Genomic DNA, 18,260 nt, shown 5'->3' on the forward strand with positions numbered 1-18,260 from the left:
TTACTGTGCCCCACCTGCATCTGACCTTCCCTTCCCCAGTAATCGCCCCCTTACTGTGCCCCACCTGCATCTGACCTTCCCTTCTCCGTAATCGCCCCCTTACTGTGCCCCACCTGCATCTGACCTCCCCTCCCCCGTAATCACTCTCTTACTGTGCCCCACCTGCATCTGATCTTCCTGCCCCCTTACTGTGCCCCACCTGCATCTGACTTTCCCTTCCCCGTAATTGCCCCCTTACTGTGCTCCACCTGCATCTGACCTTCCCTTCCCCGTAATCGCCCCCTTACTGTGCCCCACCTGCATCTGACCTCCCCTCCCCCGTAATCACTCTCTTACTGTGCCCCACCTGCATCTGATCTTCCTGCCCCCTTACTGTGCCCCACCTGCATCTGACTTTCCCTCCCCAGTAATCGCCCCCTTACTGTGCCCGACCTGCATCTGACCTTCCCTTCTCCGTAATCGCCCCCTTACTGTGCCCCACCTGCATCTGACCTCCCCTCCCCCGTAATCGCCCCCTTACTGTGCCCCAACTGCATCTGACCTTCCCTCCCTGTAATCGCCCCCTTACTGTGCCCCACCTGCATCTGACCTTCCCTTCCCCGTAATCGCCCCCTTACTGTTCTCCACCTGCATCTGACCTTCCTTCCCCGTAATCGCTCCCTTACTGTGCCCCACCTGCATCTGATCTTCCTGCCCCCTTACTGTGCCCCACCTGCATCTGACCTTCCCTTCCCCGTAATCGCCCCCTTACTGTGCTCCACCTGCATCTGACCTTCCCTTCCCCGTAATCGCCCCCCTTACTGTGCTCCACCTGCATCTGACCTTTCCTTCCCTGTAATCGCCCCCTTACTGTGCCCCACCTGCATCTGACCTTCCCTTCCCCGTAATCGCCCCCCTTACTGTGATCCACCTGCATCTGACCTTCTCTTCCCTGTAATCGCCCCCTTACTGTGCCCCACCTGCATCTGACCTTCCCTTCCCCATAATCACCCCCTTACCATGCCCCACCTGCATCTGACCGTCCCTTCCCCAGTAATCGTCCCTTTACTGTGCCCCACCTGCATCTGACCTTCCCTTCCCCGTAATCACTCTCTTACTGTGCCCCACCTGCATCTGATCTTCCTGTCCCCTTACTGTGCTCCACCTGCATCTGACCTTCCCTTCCCCGTAATCGCCCCCTTGCTGTGCTCCACCTGCATCTGACCGTCCCTTCCCCAGTAATCGTCCCTTTACTGTGCCCCACCTGCATCTGACCTTCCCTTCCCCGTAATCACTCTCTTACTGTGCCCCACCTGCATCTGATCTTCCTGCCCCCTTACTGTGCTCCACCTGCATCTGACCTTCCCTTCCCCGTAATCGCCCCCTTGCTGTGCTCCACCTGCATCTGACCGTCCCTTCCCCAGTAATCGTCCCTTTACTGTGCCCCACCTGCATCTGACCTTCCCTTCCCCGTAATCACTGTCTTACTGTGCCCCACCTGCATCTGATCTTCCTGCCCCCTTACTGTGCTCCACCTGCATCTGACCTTCCCTTCCCCGTAATCGCCCCCTTACTGTGCTCCACCTGCATCTGACCTTCCCTTCCCCGTAATCGCCCCCCTTACCGTGCTCCACCTGCATCTGACCTTCCCTTCCCTGTAATCGCCCCCTTACTGTGCCCGACCTGCATCTGACCTTCCCTTCCCCGTAATCGCCCCCCTTACTGTGCTCCACCTGCATCTGACCTTCCCTTCCCTGTAATCGCCCCCTTACTGTGCCCCACCTGCATCTGACCTTCCCTTCCCCATAATCGCCCTCTTACCATGCCCCACCTGCATCTGACCGTCCCTTCCTCAGTAATCGTCCCTTTACTGTGCCCCACCTGCATCTGACCTTCCCTTCCCCGTAATCACTCTCTTACTGTGCCCCACCTGCATCTGATCTTCCTGCCCCCTTACTGTGCTCCACCTGCATCTGACCTTCCCTTCCCCGTAATCGCCCCCTTACTGTGCTCCACCTGCATCTGACCGTCCCTTCCCCAGTAATCGTCCCTTTACTGTGCCCCACCTGCATCTGACCTTCCCTTCCCCTTTTTCGCCCCTTTACTGTGCTCCACCTGCATCTGACCTTCCCTTTTTCGGAACTGCCCCCTTACTGTGCTCCACCTGCCTTTGACCTTCCCTTCCCTGTAATCGCCCCCTTACTGTGCCCCACCTGCATCTGACCTTCCCTCCCTGTAATCGCCCCCTTACTGTGCCCCACCTGCATCTGACCTTCCCTTCCCCGTAATCGCCCCCTTACTGTTCTCCACCTGCATCTGACCTTCCCTTCCCCGTAATCGCTCCCTTACTGTGCCCCACCTGCATCTGATCTTCCTGCCCCCTTACTGTGCCCCACCTGCATCTGACCTTCCCTTCCCCGTAATCGCCCCCCTTACTGTGCTCCACCTGCATCTGACCTTCCCTTCCCCATAATCGCCCCCCTTACTGTGCTCCACCTGCATCTGACCTTCCCTTCCCTGTAATCGCCCCCTTACTGTGCCCCACCTGCATCTGACCTTCCCTTCCCCGTAATCGCCCCCCTTACTGTGATCCACCTGCATCTGACCTTCCCTTCCCTGTAATCGCCCCCTTACTGTGCCCCACCTGCATCTGACCTTCCCTTCCCCATAATCGCCCCCTTACCATGCCCCACCTGCATCTGACCTTCCCTTCCCCAGTAATCGTCCCTTTACTGTGCCCCACCTGCATCTGACCTTCCCTTCCCCGTAATCACTCTCTTACTGTGCCCCACCTGCATCTGATCTTCCTGTCCCCTTACTGTGCTCCACCTGCATCTGACCTTCCCTTCCCCGTAATCGCCCCCTTGCTGTGCTCCACCTGCATCTGATCGTCCCTTCCCCAGTAATCGTCCCTTTACTGTGCCCCACCTGCATCTGACCTTCCCTTCCCCGTAATCACTCTCTTACTGTGCCCCACCTGCATCTGATCTTCCTGCCCCCTTACTGTGCTCCACCTGCATCTGACCTTCCCTTCCCCGTAATCGCCCCCTTACTGTGCTCCACCTGCATCTGACCTTCCCTCCCCCGTAATCGCCCCCTTACTGTGCCCCACCTGCATCTGACCTTCCCTCCCCCGTAATCTCCCCCTTACTGTGCCCCACCTGCATCTCACCTTCCCTCCCCCGTATTCCCCACATCACTGTGCCCCACCTGCATCTCACCTTCCCTTCCCCGTAATCCCCCCATTACTGTGCCCCACCTGCATCTGACCTTTCCTTCCCCAGTAATCGCCCCCTTACTGTGCCCGACCTGCATCTGACCTTCCCTTCCCCAGTAATCGCCCCCTTACTGTGCACGACCTGCATCTGACCTTCCCTTCCCCGTAATCGCCCCCTTACTGTTCTAGACCTGCATCTGACCTTCCCTTCCCCGTAATCGCTCCCTTACTGTGCCCCACCTGCATCTGACCTTCCCTTCCCCAGTAATCACTCCCTTACTGTGCCCCATCTGCATCTGACCTTCCCTTCCCCGTAATCACTCTTACTGTGCCCCACCTGCATCTGATCTTCCTGCCCCCTTACTGTGCTCCACCTGCATCTGACCTTCCCTTCCCCGTAATCGCCCCCTTACTGTGCTCCACCTGCATCTGACCTTCCCTCCCCCGTAATCACCCCCTTACTGTGCCCCACCTGCATCTGACCTTTCCTCCCCCGTAATCGCCCCCTTACTGTGCCCCACCTGCATCTCACCTTCCCTCCCCCGTAATCCCCCCATTACTGTGCCCCACCTGCATCTCACCTTCCCTTCCCCGTTATCCCCCCATTACTGTGCCCCACCTGCATCTGACCTTTCCTTCCCCAGTAATCGCCCCCTTACTGTGCCCCACCTGCATCTGACCTTCCCTTCCCCATAATCGCCCTCTTACCATGCCCCACCTGCATCTGACCGTCCCTTCCTCAGTAATCGTCCCTTTACTGTGCCCCACCTGCATCTGACCTTCCCTTCCCCGTAATCACTCTCTTACTGTGCCCCACCTGCATCTGATCTTCCTGCCCCCTTACTGTGCTCCACCTGCATCTGACCTTCCCTTCCCCGTAATCGCCCCCTTACTGTGCTCCACCTGCATCTGACCGTCCCTTCCCCAGTAATCGTCCCTTTACTGTGCCCCACCTGCATCTGACCTTCCCTTCCCCTTTTTCGCCCCTTTACTGTGCTCCACCTGCATCTGACCTTCCCTTTTTCGGAACTGCCCCCTTACTGTGCTCCACCTGCCTCTGACCTTCCCTTCCCTGTAATCGCCCCCTTACTGTGCCCCACCTGCATCTGACCTTCCCTCCCTGTAATCGCCCCCTTACTGTGCCCCACCTGCATCTGACCTTCCCTTCCCCGTAATCGCCCCCTTACTGTTCTCCACCTGCATCTGACCTTCCCTTCCCCGTAATCGCTCCCTTACTGTGCCCCACCTGCATCTGATCTTCCTGCCCCCTTACTGTGCCCCACCTGCATCTGACCTTCCCTTCCCCGTAATCGCCCCCCTTACTGTGCTCCACCTGCATCTGACCTTCCCTTCCCCATAATCGCCCCCCTTACTGTGCTCCACCTGCATCTGACCTTCCCTTCCCTGTAATCGCCCCCTTACTGTGCCCCACCTGCATCTGACCTTCCCTTCCCCGTAATCGCCCCCCTTACTGTGATCCACCTGCATCTGACCTTCCCTTCCCTGTAATCGCCCCCTTACTGTGCCCCACCTGCATCTGACCTTCCCTTCCCCATAATCGCCCCCTTACCATGCCCCACCTGCATCTGACCTTCCCTTCCCCAGTAATCGTCCCTTTACTGTGCCCCACCTGCATCTGACCTTCCCTTCCCCGTAATCACTCTCTTACTGTGCCCCACCTGCATCTGATCTTCCTGTCCCCTTACTGTGCTCCACCTGCATCTGACCTTCCCTTCCCCGTAATCGCCCCCTTGCTGTGCTCCACCTGCATCTGATCGTCCCTTCCCCAGTAATCGTCCCTTTACTGTGCCCCACCTGCATCTGACCTTCCCTTCCCCGTAATCACTCTCTTACTGTGCCCCACCTGCATCTGATCTTCCTGCCCCCTTACTGTGCTCCACCTGCATCTGACCTTCCCTTCCCCGTAATCGCCCCCTTACTGTGCTCCACCTGCATCTGACCTTCCCTCCCCCGTAATCGCCCCCTTACTGTGCCCCACCTGCATCTGACCTTCCCTCCCCCGTAATCTCCCCCTTACTGTGCCCCACCTGCATCTCACCTTCCCTCCCCCGTATTCCCCACATCACTGTGCCCCACCTGCATCTCACCTTCCCTTCCCCGTAATCCCCCCATTACTGTGCCCCACCTGCATCTGACCTTTCCTTCCCCAGTAATCGCCCCCTTACTGTGCCCGACCTGCATCTGACCTTCCCTTCCCCAGTAATCGCCCCCTTACTGTGCACGACCTGCATCTGACCTTCCCTTCCCCGTAATCGCCCCCTTACTGTTCTAGACCTGCATCTGACCTTCCCTTCCCCGTAATCGCTCCCTTACTGTGCCCCACCTGCATCTGACCTTCCCTTCCCCAGTAATCACTCCCTTACTGTGCCCCATCTGCATCTGACCTTCCCTTCCCCGTAATCACTCTTACTGTGCCCCACCTGCATCTGATCTTCCTGCCCCCTTACTGTGCTCCACCTGCATCTGACCTTCCCTTCCCCGTAATCGCCCCCTTACTGTGCTCCACCTGCATCTGACCTTCCCTCCCCCGTAATCACCCCCTTACTGTGCCCCACCTGCATCTGACCTTTCCTCCCCCGTAATCGCCCCCTTACTGTGCCCCACCTGCATCTCACCTTCCCTCCCCCGTAATCCCCCCATTACTGTGCCCCACCTGCATCTCACCTTCCCTTCCCCGTTATCCCCCCATTACTGTGCCCCACCTGCATCTGACCTTTCCTTCCCCAGTAATCGCCCCCTTACTGTGCCCGACCTGCATCTGACCTTCCCTTCGCCAGTAATCGCCCCCTTACTGTGCACGACCTGCATCTGACCTTCCCTTCCCCGTAATCGCCCCCTTACTGTTCTAGACCTGCATCTGACCTTCCCTTCCCCGTAATCGCTCCCTTACTGTGCCCCACCTGCATCTGACCTTCCCTTCCCCAGTAATCACTCCCTTACTGTGCCCCATCTGCATCTGACCTTCCCTTCCCCGTAATCACTCCCTTACTGTGCCCCACCTGCATCTGACCTTCCCTTCCCCAGTAATCGCCCCCTTACTGTGCCCCACCAGCATCTGACCTTCCCTTCTCCGTAATCGCCCCCTTACTGTGCCCCACCTGCATCTGACCTCCCCTCCCCCGTAATCACTCTCTTACTGTGCCCCACCTGCATCTGATCTTCCTGCCCCCTTACTGTGCCCCACCTGCATCTGACTTTCCCTTCCCCGTAATCGCCCCCTTACTGTGCTCCACCTGCATCTGACCTTCCCTTCCCCGTAATCGCCCCCTTACTGTGCCCCACCTGCATCTGACCTCCCCTCCCCCGTAATCACTCTCTTACTGTGCCCCACCTGCATCTGATCTTCCTGCCCCCTTACTGTGCCCCACCTGCATCTGACTTTCCCTCCCCAGTAATCGCCCCCTTACTGTGCCCGACCTGCATCTGACCTTCCCTTCTCCGTAATCGCCCCCTTACTGTGCCCCACCTGCATCTGACCTCCCCTCCCCCGTAATCGCCCCCTTACTGTGCCCCAACTGCATCTGACCTTCCCTCCCTGTAATCGCCCCCTTACTGTGCCCCACCTGCATCTGACCTTCCCTTCCCCGTAATCGCCCCCTTACTGTTCTCCACCTGCATCTGACCTTCCTTCCCCGTAATCGCTCCCTTACTGTGCCCCACCTGCATCTGATCTTCCTGCCCCCTTACTGTGCCCCACCTGCATCTGACCTTCCCTTCCCCGTAATCGCCCCCTTACTGTGCTCCACCTGCATCTGACCTTCCCTTCCCCGTAATCGCCCCCCTTACTGTGCTCCACCTGCATCTGACCTTTCCTTCCCTGTAATCGCCCCCTTACTGTGCCCCACCTGCATCTGACCTTCCCTTCCCCGTAATCGCCCCCCTTACTGTGATCCACCTGCATCTGACCTTCTCTTCCCTGTAATCGCCCCCTTACTGTGCCCCACCTGCATCTGACCTTCCCTTCCCCATAATCACCCCCTTACCATGCCCCACCTGCATCTGACCGTCCCTTCCCCAGTAATCGTCCCTTTACTGTGCCCCACCTGCATCTGACCTTCCCTTCCCCGTAATCACTCTCTTACTGTGCCCCACCTGCATCTGATCTTCCTGTCCCCTTACTGTGCTCCACCTGCATCTGACCTTCCCTTCCCCGTAATCGCCCCCTTGCTGTGCTCCACCTGCATCTGACCGTCCCTTCCCCAGTAATCGTCCCTTTACTGTGCCCCACCTGCATCTGACCTTCCCTTCCCCGTAATCACTCTCTTACTGTGCCCCACCTGCATCTGATCTTCCTGCCCCCTTACTGTGCTCCACCTGCATCTGACCTTCCCTTCCCCGTAATCGCCCCCTTGCTGTGCTCCACCTGCATCTGACCGTCCCTTCCCCAGTAATCGTCCCTTTACTGTGCCCCACCTGCATCTGACCTTCCCTTCCCCGTAATCACTGTCTTACTGTGCCCCACCTGCATCTGATCTTCCTGCCCCCTTACTGTGCTCCACCTGCATCTGACCTTCCCTTCCCCGTAATCGCCCCCTTACTGTGCTCCACCTGCATCTGACCTTCCCTTCCCCGTAATCGCCCCCCTTACCGTGCTCCACCTGCATCTGACCTTCCCTTCCCTGTAATCGCCCCCTTACTGTGCCCCACCTGCATCTGACCTTCCCTTCCCCGTAATCGCCCCCCTTACTGTGCTCCACCTGCATCTGACCTTCCCTTCCCTGTAATCGCCCCCTTACTGTGCCCCACCTGCATCTGACCTTCCCTTCCCCATAATCGCCCTCTTACCATGCCCCACCTGCATCTGACCGTCCCTTCCTCAGTAATCGTCCCTTTACTGTGCCCCACCTGCATCTGACCTTCCCTTCCCCGTAATCACTCTCTTACTGTGCCCCACCTGCATCTGATCTTCCTGCCCCCTTACTGTGCTCCACCTGCATCTGACCTTCCCTTCCCCGTAATCGCCCCCTTACTGTGCTCCACCTGCATCTGACCGTCCCTTCCCCAGTAATCGTCCCTTTACTGTGCCCCACCTGCATCTGACCTTCCCTTCCCCTTTTTCGCCCCTTTACTGTGCTCCACCTGCATCTGACCTTCCCTTTTTCGGAACTGCCCCCTTACTGTGCTCCACCTGCCTCTGACCTTCCCTTCCCTGTAATCGCCCCCTTACTGTGCCCCACCTGCATCTGACCTTCCCTCCCTGTAATCGCCCCCTTACTGTGCCCCACCTGCATCTGACCTTCCCTTCCCCGTAATCGCCCCCTTACTGTTCTCCACCTGCATCTGACCTTCCCTTCCCCGTAATCGCTCCCTTACTGTGCCCCACCTGCATCTGATCTTCCTGCCCCCTTACTGTGCCCCACCTGCATCTGACCTTCCCTTCCCCGTAATCGCCCCCCTTACTGTGCTCCACCTGCATCTGACCTTCCCTTCCCCATAATCGCCCCCCTTACTGTGCTCCACCTGCATCTGACCTTCCCTTCCCTGTAATCGCCCCCTTACTGTGCCCCACCTGCATCTGACCTTCCCTTCCCCGTAATCGCCCCCCTTACTGTGATCCACCTGCATCTGACCTTCCCTTCCCTGTAATCGCCCCCTTACTGTGCCCCACCTGCATCTGACCTTCCCTTCCCCATAATCGCCCCCTTACCATGCCCCACCTGCATCTGACCTTCCCTTCCCCAGTAATCGTCCCTTTACTGTGCCCCACCTGCATCTGACCTTCCCTTCCCCGTAATCACTCTCTTACTGTGCCCCACCTGCATCTGATCTTCCTGCCCCCTTACTGTGCTCCACCTGCATCTGACCTTCCCTTCCCCGTAATCGCCCCCTTGCTGTGCTCCACCTGCATCTGATCGTCCCTTCCCCAGTAATCGTCCCTTTACTGTGCCCCACCTGCATCTGACCTTCCCTTCCCCGTAATCACTCTCTTACTGTGCCCCACCTGCATCTGATCTTCCTGCCCCCTTACTGTGCTCCACCTGCATCTGACCTTCCCTTCCCCGTAATCGCCCCCTTACTGTGCTCCACCTGCATCTGACCTTCCCTCCCCCGTAATCGCCCCCTTACTGTGCCCCACCTGCATCTGACCTTCCCTCCCCCGTAATCTCCCCCTTACTGTGCCCCACCTGCATCTCACCTTCCCTCCCCCGTATTCCCCACATCACTGTGCCCCACCTGCATCTCACCTTCCCTTCCCCGTAATCCCCCCATTACTGTGCCCCACCTGCATCTGACCTTTCCTTCCCCAGTAATCGCCCCCTTACTGTGCCCGACCTGCATCTGACCTTCCCTTCCCCAGTAATCGCCCCCTTACTGTGCACGACCTGCATCTGACCTTCCCTTCCCCGTAATCGCCCCCTTACTGTTCTAGACCTGCATCTGACCTTCCCTTCCCCGTAATCGCTCCCTTACTGTGCCCCACCTGCATCTGACCTTCCCTTCCCCAGTAATCACTCCCTTACTGTGCCCCATCTGCATCTGACCTTCCCTTCCCCGTAATCACTCTCTTACTGTGCCCCACCTGCATCTGATCTTCCTGCCCCCTTACTGTGCTCCACCTGCATCAGACCTTCCCTTCCCCGTAATCGCCCCCTTACTGTGCTCCACCTGCATCTGACCTTCCCTCCCCCGTAATCGCCCCCTTACTGTGCCCCACCTGCATCTGACCTTCCCTCCCCCGTAATCGCCCCCTTACTGTGCCCCACCTGCATCTCACCTTCCCTCCCCCGTAATCCCCCCATTACTGTGCCCCACCTGCATCTCACCTTCCCTTCCCCGTTATCCCCCCATTACTGTGCCCCACCTGCATCTGACCTTTCCTTCCCCAGTAATCGCCCCCTTACTGTGCTCGACCTACATCTGACCTTCCCTTCGCCAGTAATCGCCCCCTTACTGTGCACGACCTGCATCTGACCTTCCCTTCCCCGTAATCGCCCCCTTACTGTTCTAGACCTGCATCTGACCTTCCCTTTTCCCCGTAATCGCTCCCTTACTGTGCCCCACCTGCATCTGACCTTCCCTTCCCCAGTAATCACTCCCTTACTGTGCCCCATCTGCATCTGACCTTCCCTTCCCCGTAATCACTCCCTTACTGTGCCCCACCTGCATCTGACCTTCCCTTCCCCAGTAATCGCCCCCTTATTGTGCCCCACCTGCATCTGACCTTCCCTTCTCCGTAATCGCCCCCTTACTGTGCGCCACCTGCATCTGACCTCCCCTCCCCCGTAATCACTCTCTTACTGTGCCCCACCTGCATCTGATCTTCCTGCCCCCTTACTGTGCCCCACCTGCATCTGACTTTCCCTTCCCCGTAATCGCCCCCTTACTGTGCTCCACCTGCATCTGACCTTCCCTTCCCCGTAATCGCCCCCTTACTGTGCCCCACCTGCATCTGACCTCCCCTCCCCCGTAATCACTCTTACTGTGCCCCACCTGCATCTGATCTTCCTGCCCCCTTACTGTGCCCCACCTGCATCTGACTTTCCCTCCCCAGTAATCGCCCCCTTACTGTGCCCGACCTGCATCTGACCTTCCCTTCTCCGTAATCGCCCCCTTTCTGTGCCCCACCTGCATCTGACCTCCCCTCCCCCGTAATCACTCTCTTACTGTGCCCCACCTGCATCTGATCTTCCTGTCCCCTTACTGTGCTCCACCTGCATCTGACCTTCCCTTCCCCGTAATCGCCCCCTTGCTGTGCTCCACCTGCATCTGACCGTCCCTTCCCCAGTAATCGTCCCTTTACTGTGCCCCACCTGCATCTGACCTTCCCTTCCCCGTAATCACTCTCTTACTGTGCCCCACCTGCATCTGATCTTCCTGCCCCCTTACTGTGCTCCACCTGCATCTGACCTTCCCTTCCCCGTAATCGCCCCCTTGCTGTGCTCCACCTGCATCTGACCGTCCCTTCCCCAGTAATCGTCCCTTTACTGTGCCCCACCTGCATCTGACCTTCCCTTCCCCGTAATCACTGTCTTACTGTGCCCCACCTGCATCTGATCTTCCTGCCCCCTTACTGTGCTCCACCTGCATCTGACCTTCCCTTCCCCGTAATCGCCCCCTTACTGTGCTCCACCTGCATCTGACCTTCCCTTCCCCGTAATCGCCCCCCTTACCGTGCTCCACCTGCATCTGACCTTCCCTTCCCTGTAATCGCCCCCTTACTGTGCCCCACCTGCATCTGACCTTCCCTTCCCCGTAATCGCCCCCCTTACTGTGCTCCACCTGCATCTGACCTTCCCTTCCCTGTAATCGCCCCCTTACTGTGCCCCACCTGCATCTGACCTTCCCTTCCCCATAATCGCCCTCTTACCATGCCCCACCTGCATCTGACCGTCCCTTCCTCAGTAATCGTCCCTTTACTGTGCCCCACCTGCATCTGACCTTCCCTTCCCCGTAATCACTCTCTTACTGTGCCCCACCTGCATCTGATCTTCCTGCCCCCTTACTGTGCTCCACCTGCATCTGACCTTCCCTTCCCCGTAATCGCCCCCTTACTGTGCTCCACCTGCATCTGACCGTCCCTTCCCCAGTAATCGTCCCTTTACTGTGCCCCACCTGCATCTGACCTTCCCTTCCCCTTTTTCGCCCCTTTACTGTGCTCCACCTGCATCTGACCTTCCCTTTTTCGGAACTGCCCCCTTACTGTGCTCCACCTGCCTCTGACCTTCCCTTCCCTGTAATCGCCCCCTTACTGTGCCCCACCTGCATCTGACCTTCCCTCCCTGTAATCGCCCCCTTACTGTGCCCCACCTGCATCTGACCTTCCCTTCCCCGTAATCGCCCCCTTACTGTTCTCCACCTGCATCTGACCTTCCCTTCCCCGTAATCGCTCCCTTACTGTGCCCCACCTGCATCTGATCTTCCTGCCCCCTTACTGTGCCCCACCTGCATCTGACCTTCCCTTCCCCGTAATCGCCCCCCTTACTGTGCTCCACCTGCATCTGACCTTCCCTTCCCCATAATCGCCCCCCTTACTGTGCTCCACCTGCATCTGACCTTCCCTTCCCTGTAATCGCCCCCTTACTGTGCCCCACCTGCATCTGACCTTCCCTTCCCCGTAATCGCCCCCCTTACTGTGATCCACCTGCATCTGACCTTCCCTTCCCTGTAATCGCCCCCTTACTGTGCCCCACCTGCATCTGACCTTCCCTTCCCCATAATCGCCCCCTTACCATGCCCCACCTGCATCTGACCTTCCCTTCCCCAGTAATCGTCCCTTTACTGTGCCCCACCTGCATCTGACCTTCCCTTCCCCGTAATCACTCTCTTACTGTGCCCCACCTGCATCTGATCTTCCTGCCCCCTTACTGTGCTCCACCTGCATCTGACCTTCCCTTCCCCGTAATCGCCCCCTTGCTGTGCTCCACCTGCATCTGATCGTCCCTTCCCCAGTAATCGTCCCTTTACTGTGCCCCACCTGCATCTGACCTTCCCTTCCCCGTAATCACTCTCTTACTGTGCCCCACCTGCATCTGATCTTCCTGCCCCCTTACTGTGCTCCACCTGCATCTGACCTTCCCTTCCCCGTAATCGCCCCCTTACTGTGCTCCACCTGCATCTGACCTTCCCTCCCCCGTAATCGCCCCCTTACTGTGCCCCACCTGCATCTGACCTTCCCTCCCCCGTAATCTCCCCCTTACTGTGCCCCACCTGCATCTCACCTTCCCTCCCCCGTATTCCCCACATCACTGTGCCCCACCTGCATCTCACCTTCCCTTCCCCGTAATCCCCCCATTACTGTGCCCCACCTGCATCTGACCTTTCCTTCCCCAGTAATCGCCCCCTTACTGTGCCCGACCTGCATCTGACCTTCCCTTCCCCAGTAATCGCCCCCTTACTGTGCACGACCTGCATCTGACCTTCCCTTCCCCGTAATCGCCCCCTTACTGTTCTAGACCTGCATCTGACCTTCCCTTCCCCGTAATCGCTCCCTTACTGTGCCCCACCTGCATCTGACCTTCCCTTCCCCAGTAATCACTCCCTTACTGTGCCCCATCTGCATCTGACCTTCCCTTCCCCGTAATCACTCTCTTACTGTGCCCCACCTGCATCTGATCTTCCTGCCCCCTTACTGTGCTCCACCTGCATCAGACCTTCCCTTCCCCGTAATCGCCCCCTTACTGTGCTCCACCTGCATCTGACCTTCCCTCCCCCGTAATCGCCCCCTTACTGTGCCCCACCTGCATCTGACCTTCCCTCCCCCGTAATCGCCCCCTTACTGTGCCCCACCTGCATCTCACCTTCCCTCCCCCGTAATCCCCCCATTACTGTGCCCCACCTGCATCTCACCTTCCCTTCCCCGTTATCCCCCCATTACTGTGCCCCACCTGCATCTGACCTTTCCTTCCCCAGTAATCGCCCCCTTACTGTGCTCGACCTACATCTGACCTTCCCTTCGCCAGTAATCGCCCCCTTACTGTGCACGACCTGCATCTGACCTTCCCTTCCCCGTAATCGCCCCCTTACTGTTCTAGACCTGCATCTGACCTTCCCTTTTCCCCGTAATCGCTCCCTTACTGTGCCCCACCTGCATCTGACCTTCCCTTCCCCAGTAATCACTCCCTTACTGTGCCCCATCTGCATCTGACCTTCCCTTCCCCGTAATCACTCCCTTACTGTGCCCCACCTGCATCTGACCTTCCCTTCCCCAGTAATCGCCCCCTTATTGTGCCCCACCTGCATCTGACCTTCCCTTCTCCGTAATCGCCCCCTTACTGTGCGCCACCTGCATCTGACCTCCCCTCCCCCGTAATCACTCTCTTACTGTGCCCCACCTGCATCTGATCTTCCTGCCCCCTTACTGTGCCCCACCTGCATCTGACTTTCCCTTCCCCGTAATCGCCCCCTTACTGTGCTCCACCTGCATCTGACCTTCCCTTCCCCGTAATCGCCCCCTTACTGTGCCCCACCTGCATCTGACCTCCCCTCCCCCGTAATCACTCTTACTGTGCCCCACCTGCATCTGATCTTCCTGCCCCCTTACTGTGCCCCACCTGCATCTGACTTTCCCTCCCCAGTAATCGCCCCCTTACTGTGCCCGACCTGCATCTGACCTTCCCTTCTCCGTAATCGCCCCCTTTCTGTGCCCCACCTGCATCTGACCTCCCCTCCCCCGTAATCACTCTCTTACTGTGCCCCACCTGCATCTGATCTTCCTGCCCCCTTACTGTGCCCCACCTGCATCTGACTTTCAATCCCCAGTAATCGCCCCCTTACTGTGCCCGACCTGCATCTGACCTTCCCTTCTCCGTAATCGCCCCCTTACTGTGCCCCACCTGCATCTGACCTCCCCTCCCCCGTAATCACTCTCTTACTGTGCCCCACCTGCATCTGATCTTCCTGCCCCCTTACTGTGCCCCACCTGCATCTGACTTTCCCTCCCCAGTAATCGCCCCCTTACTGTGCCCGACCTGCATCTGACCTTCCCTCCCCAGTAATCCCCCCCTTACTGTGCCCGACCTGCATCTGACCTGTGGTAATAGTCCCTTTTAGTCGGCTTGCCCACTGTCTGGATTCTGTGTGTTCGGGATGCAGGGTGAGGTATTGTGACCGGCGGTCACATAACTACATCCCGTTCAGGTGCCGCACTACCTCGTTGTTATTAGTAGGAGTTTATATTATACGTGGACGGTATTATTTGTGCATTAATGAAGGAAAACTCCACAGAGGAACATGAAGGGGAACACAATCTCTGACGGGATATTTTAACACCTGAGGAAAGAAGTTGGATAACTGCATATTTAGGGTGTTGCGATGTGTTTTCCAGGGTTCCGTCACTGTTATTCTAATCTCGCTTTATGCAATATGCAGATGTATTCGCGGAAACACATTTTCAATCAGACACCTCCGAGTGCCGCGCTGCCCTGGGTTCCGTCTTGTGATTCTTCTTTCTATTTTTACTGTTAAAAAGACGAGTTTTCCGATTGGATAAACTATATGAAGACTGATCAAAGTACTGGAATTGTGTGGCCGGGAGGGGGCTAGGCCTGAAGCGTCGGTATGAATTACATTTCATTAAATTACACTCATCGGGGATGGCTAAAAATAAGAAATCTATGAGGGAAATATTGTACAAGGCAGCACTAAAGGGAGAGCGTAATATCTTCTGAGAGAATTTCCCGCCGGACATGGATATAGATAGTGCTCAGATTAATCTTTAATAGAGGGAACGCTAACCACGAGGGATTTATCTACGCATCTAATAATCGCTGCACCACCAAGAATAGCTGCTGCTCTGCAGGGAAAGATGGATCCCTGGGAAATAAACAGCTTTCAGAAATCTGCGTGCGGGTGGATAATTGGGCTGCTGGGAAGCAGGACGGGGATGCAAGATTTCCCTTCCTATCTGATACAGAGTACAACTTACAGGCTTCCCAAAACGGATCTATAATGTCTTCATAAAACCTCTCCTTAAACGCGTTTTAGTAATGTGGGGTTATATGCCCAGTCTGGCAATTATTTGCTATTTACACTGAAATATAACAAAATTGTCATTTACACCATTTAGTGACCTAAATGGTAGATGACAAAGAAAGTGTCAGATGAACAAGCATGTAGGTAAGTAGAATCAAGGACGCAACTTACCTTTTCACCCTTTGGACCTGAATCTCCCTTTAATCCTGGCAGACCCGGTGGACCCTGTAACAATGGTGGAAACGTTAATACAGAACTATTAATGTGTCGGAGCTAGTTTATCAGAGGCCGCAGTAACTGGAGATCATTCTACGTCCGTAGCGATGTGACATTAAAATCAGTAAAGGAACCATCGCAGCCGTACGTGAACCTACACACAGCTCAGGGGAGAGTCTGTTAGTCATTGGGCAGCATGGATGGTGTAGTGGTTAGTATTACTGCCTCACAGCACTGAGGTCATGGGTTCGTGTCTAACCATGGCCCTAACTGTGTGGAGTTTGTATATTCTCCCCGTACTTGCGTGGGTTTCCTCCGGGTACTCCAGTTTCCTCCCACAATCCAAAAATATACAGGTAGGTTAATTGGCTTCCATCAAAAACTAACCCTAGCGTGAATGTGTGTGCGTGTACATGTAGGGAAAATAGATTGTAAGCTCTACTGGGGCAGGGACCGATGTGAATGACCAAATATTTTCTGTAAAGCGCTGCGGAATATGTGTGCGCTATATAAATAACTGCTAATAAATAAAATAAATTGTTGCATTGGTGTATTTACTCGTGTGCTGCCATATGGTCGGAGTGGGTAAGGGCTGCGCTTTACACCATCTCCCAAATATAAAACATGTAGATAACAAAGGTGCAGTATTGGGAAATTAGAGTCCTCTGCCCGGGGATCTACTGCACTAATGTCTTCTTATAGCAGCCAGTGAGCCATTCCGGTCCTCCCCTGAGGATCCCTGTAGCCTACATGGAGGCTACCACCACATGGTCTGCCAGCAAGGAATAAGACTGTCCTGGCTTTGTGTACAGGGCATGAGGGCAGAGATATACACTGGGCACACTCCTATACGCAGAGCTGGCAGATATACACAAGTGTGCTCACGCAGGACATAATTTACCATAACCAGTAACTGTACTACCCCAGAATGCCCCCCATATTGCTCTCATATTGGTGGCTGATACTTTTTTTTTGACTTGCAGTAGGCACCCACACTACCCACTTCAGCATCACCAAGTGTTATTTGGCTACCTTATGTAGCACCTCTAATACAGTCAGGTCATTGGGCAGGGTCATCCTTTGATCAAAGTACTGTACAGTACTGTGTATGCGTCAGAGCTTCATGCATAAATGATAACAATGCTGTTAATGCTAGTGAGCAGAATGAGATGATGGTGCTTACCATTGGACCAGGCGGGCCATCAGGACCAGTTGAACCTGGCAGACCTTGCTCTCCCTAAAATAAATGAAAATGGTATCCTCAGGCATGTATTACATTGACATCCTTAACCCTCATCCTTACAGGTCTTCCACGGTCATACTCACCACAGGTCCAGGGATTCCTCTTAGACCTTCAGGACCTGGTTTCCCAGGAGATCCTTGAGGACCAACAGGACCAGTCTTTCCAGGAGGACCTTCTAAGCCAGTTTCACCCTTTGTTCAGAATAGATGAGGTTGTTAAGGAATGCTAAATGCTCGGAGTCACAAGTCACAAAAGGAACATGACCCACCTTTCCACCTTTCTCTCCTTGTCGTCCTTCTGGACCTGCTGGACCTGGAGGACCCTATGAAAAAAGGCCAAACCATTCAGCAACACTAAACGAAATACAGTCAACAATACGCGAGGCAAACATTCTGGAGCTTTGTTTTTGCATGTGGAAGTTTGGTCAGCATTTAAGTGTCAGATATTGCTACTCACCCTCTTCCCCGGTGGTCCAGATGGGCCAGGCTCTCCTGTAGGTCCTGGAGATCCCTGGAAATCAAAAAGCAAAGTATGTTTTTGCCAACTGTGATATAATATTATGACAAATAAGATAATGCAATTGATACTCACTGTCTGACCAGCTTCACCATCGTCACCCTTATCACCAGGAGGCCCATCCTGACCCTGAAGTATAAAAAATTAAATATTTAACAACAGATCTCATCTCATACATGTAGGCCATAATCTTTGTCTTTAGTTCACTAGACCTGTGATATTGATGTTCATAATGAAACAAATATCTGATATATGCAGTGTTTTAAGACTTGGCTGATGAATTTAGGTGTCTGGACCTGTGGAAATAACTTACAGATGGACCAGGTTCTCCAGGAGGACCAGGATCCCCGGGAAATCCAACTGGACCCTGGAAACAAAGAAATATGTTACAAAGAAACGGGAGAGATGATCCATAGATCTCAATCTTTATTACAGCCTAATATGGCACAGATATTGGGAAATACTTACGGGGCTACCTTTTGGACCATCGTCACCAGGTGGACCTTTTGGACCAGGTGGTCCAGCTGACCCTTGAAGACCTGCTTCGCCCTTTTCACCTCTTTCACCCTTAGGGCCCTATACAATAAAGAAAAGCGAAATGTTACTGACGAAACAAGTTACAGAATCCTACATATGAAACTCCAAAATGAGCTTCAA

General features: G+C 55.5%; 1 protein-coding gene across 1 annotated transcript in view; it reads right to left on the bottom strand.

Annotated features, from left to right (window-relative positions):
- Window positions 1-18,260, bottom strand: part of COL5A1 (collagen type V alpha 1 chain) — an 88,620-nt gene that overhangs the window by 55,464 nt on the left and 14,896 nt on the right. Inside the window, exons 14-21 of the mRNA XM_063935902.1 lie at window positions 18,072-18,179; window positions 17,917-17,970; window positions 17,679-17,732; window positions 17,544-17,597; window positions 17,356-17,409; window positions 17,171-17,278; window positions 17,028-17,081; window positions 15,800-15,853 (exon numbers count right to left, since the gene is read on the bottom strand). Of these exons, the coding sequence (XP_063791972.1) occupies window positions 15,800-15,853; window positions 17,028-17,081; window positions 17,171-17,278; window positions 17,356-17,409; window positions 17,544-17,597; window positions 17,679-17,732; window positions 17,917-17,970; window positions 18,072-18,179 (540 nt within the window). The remainder of the gene's footprint in view (window positions 1-15,799; window positions 15,854-17,027; window positions 17,082-17,170; window positions 17,279-17,355; window positions 17,410-17,543; window positions 17,598-17,678; window positions 17,733-17,916; window positions 17,971-18,071; window positions 18,180-18,260) is intronic.

This window comes from Pseudophryne corroboree, chromosome 8 (assembly GCF_028390025.1).
Source record: "Pseudophryne corroboree isolate aPseCor3 chromosome 8, aPseCor3.hap2, whole genome shotgun sequence".
Taxonomy (NCBI): Eukaryota; Metazoa; Chordata; class Amphibia; order Anura; family Myobatrachidae; genus Pseudophryne; species Pseudophryne corroboree.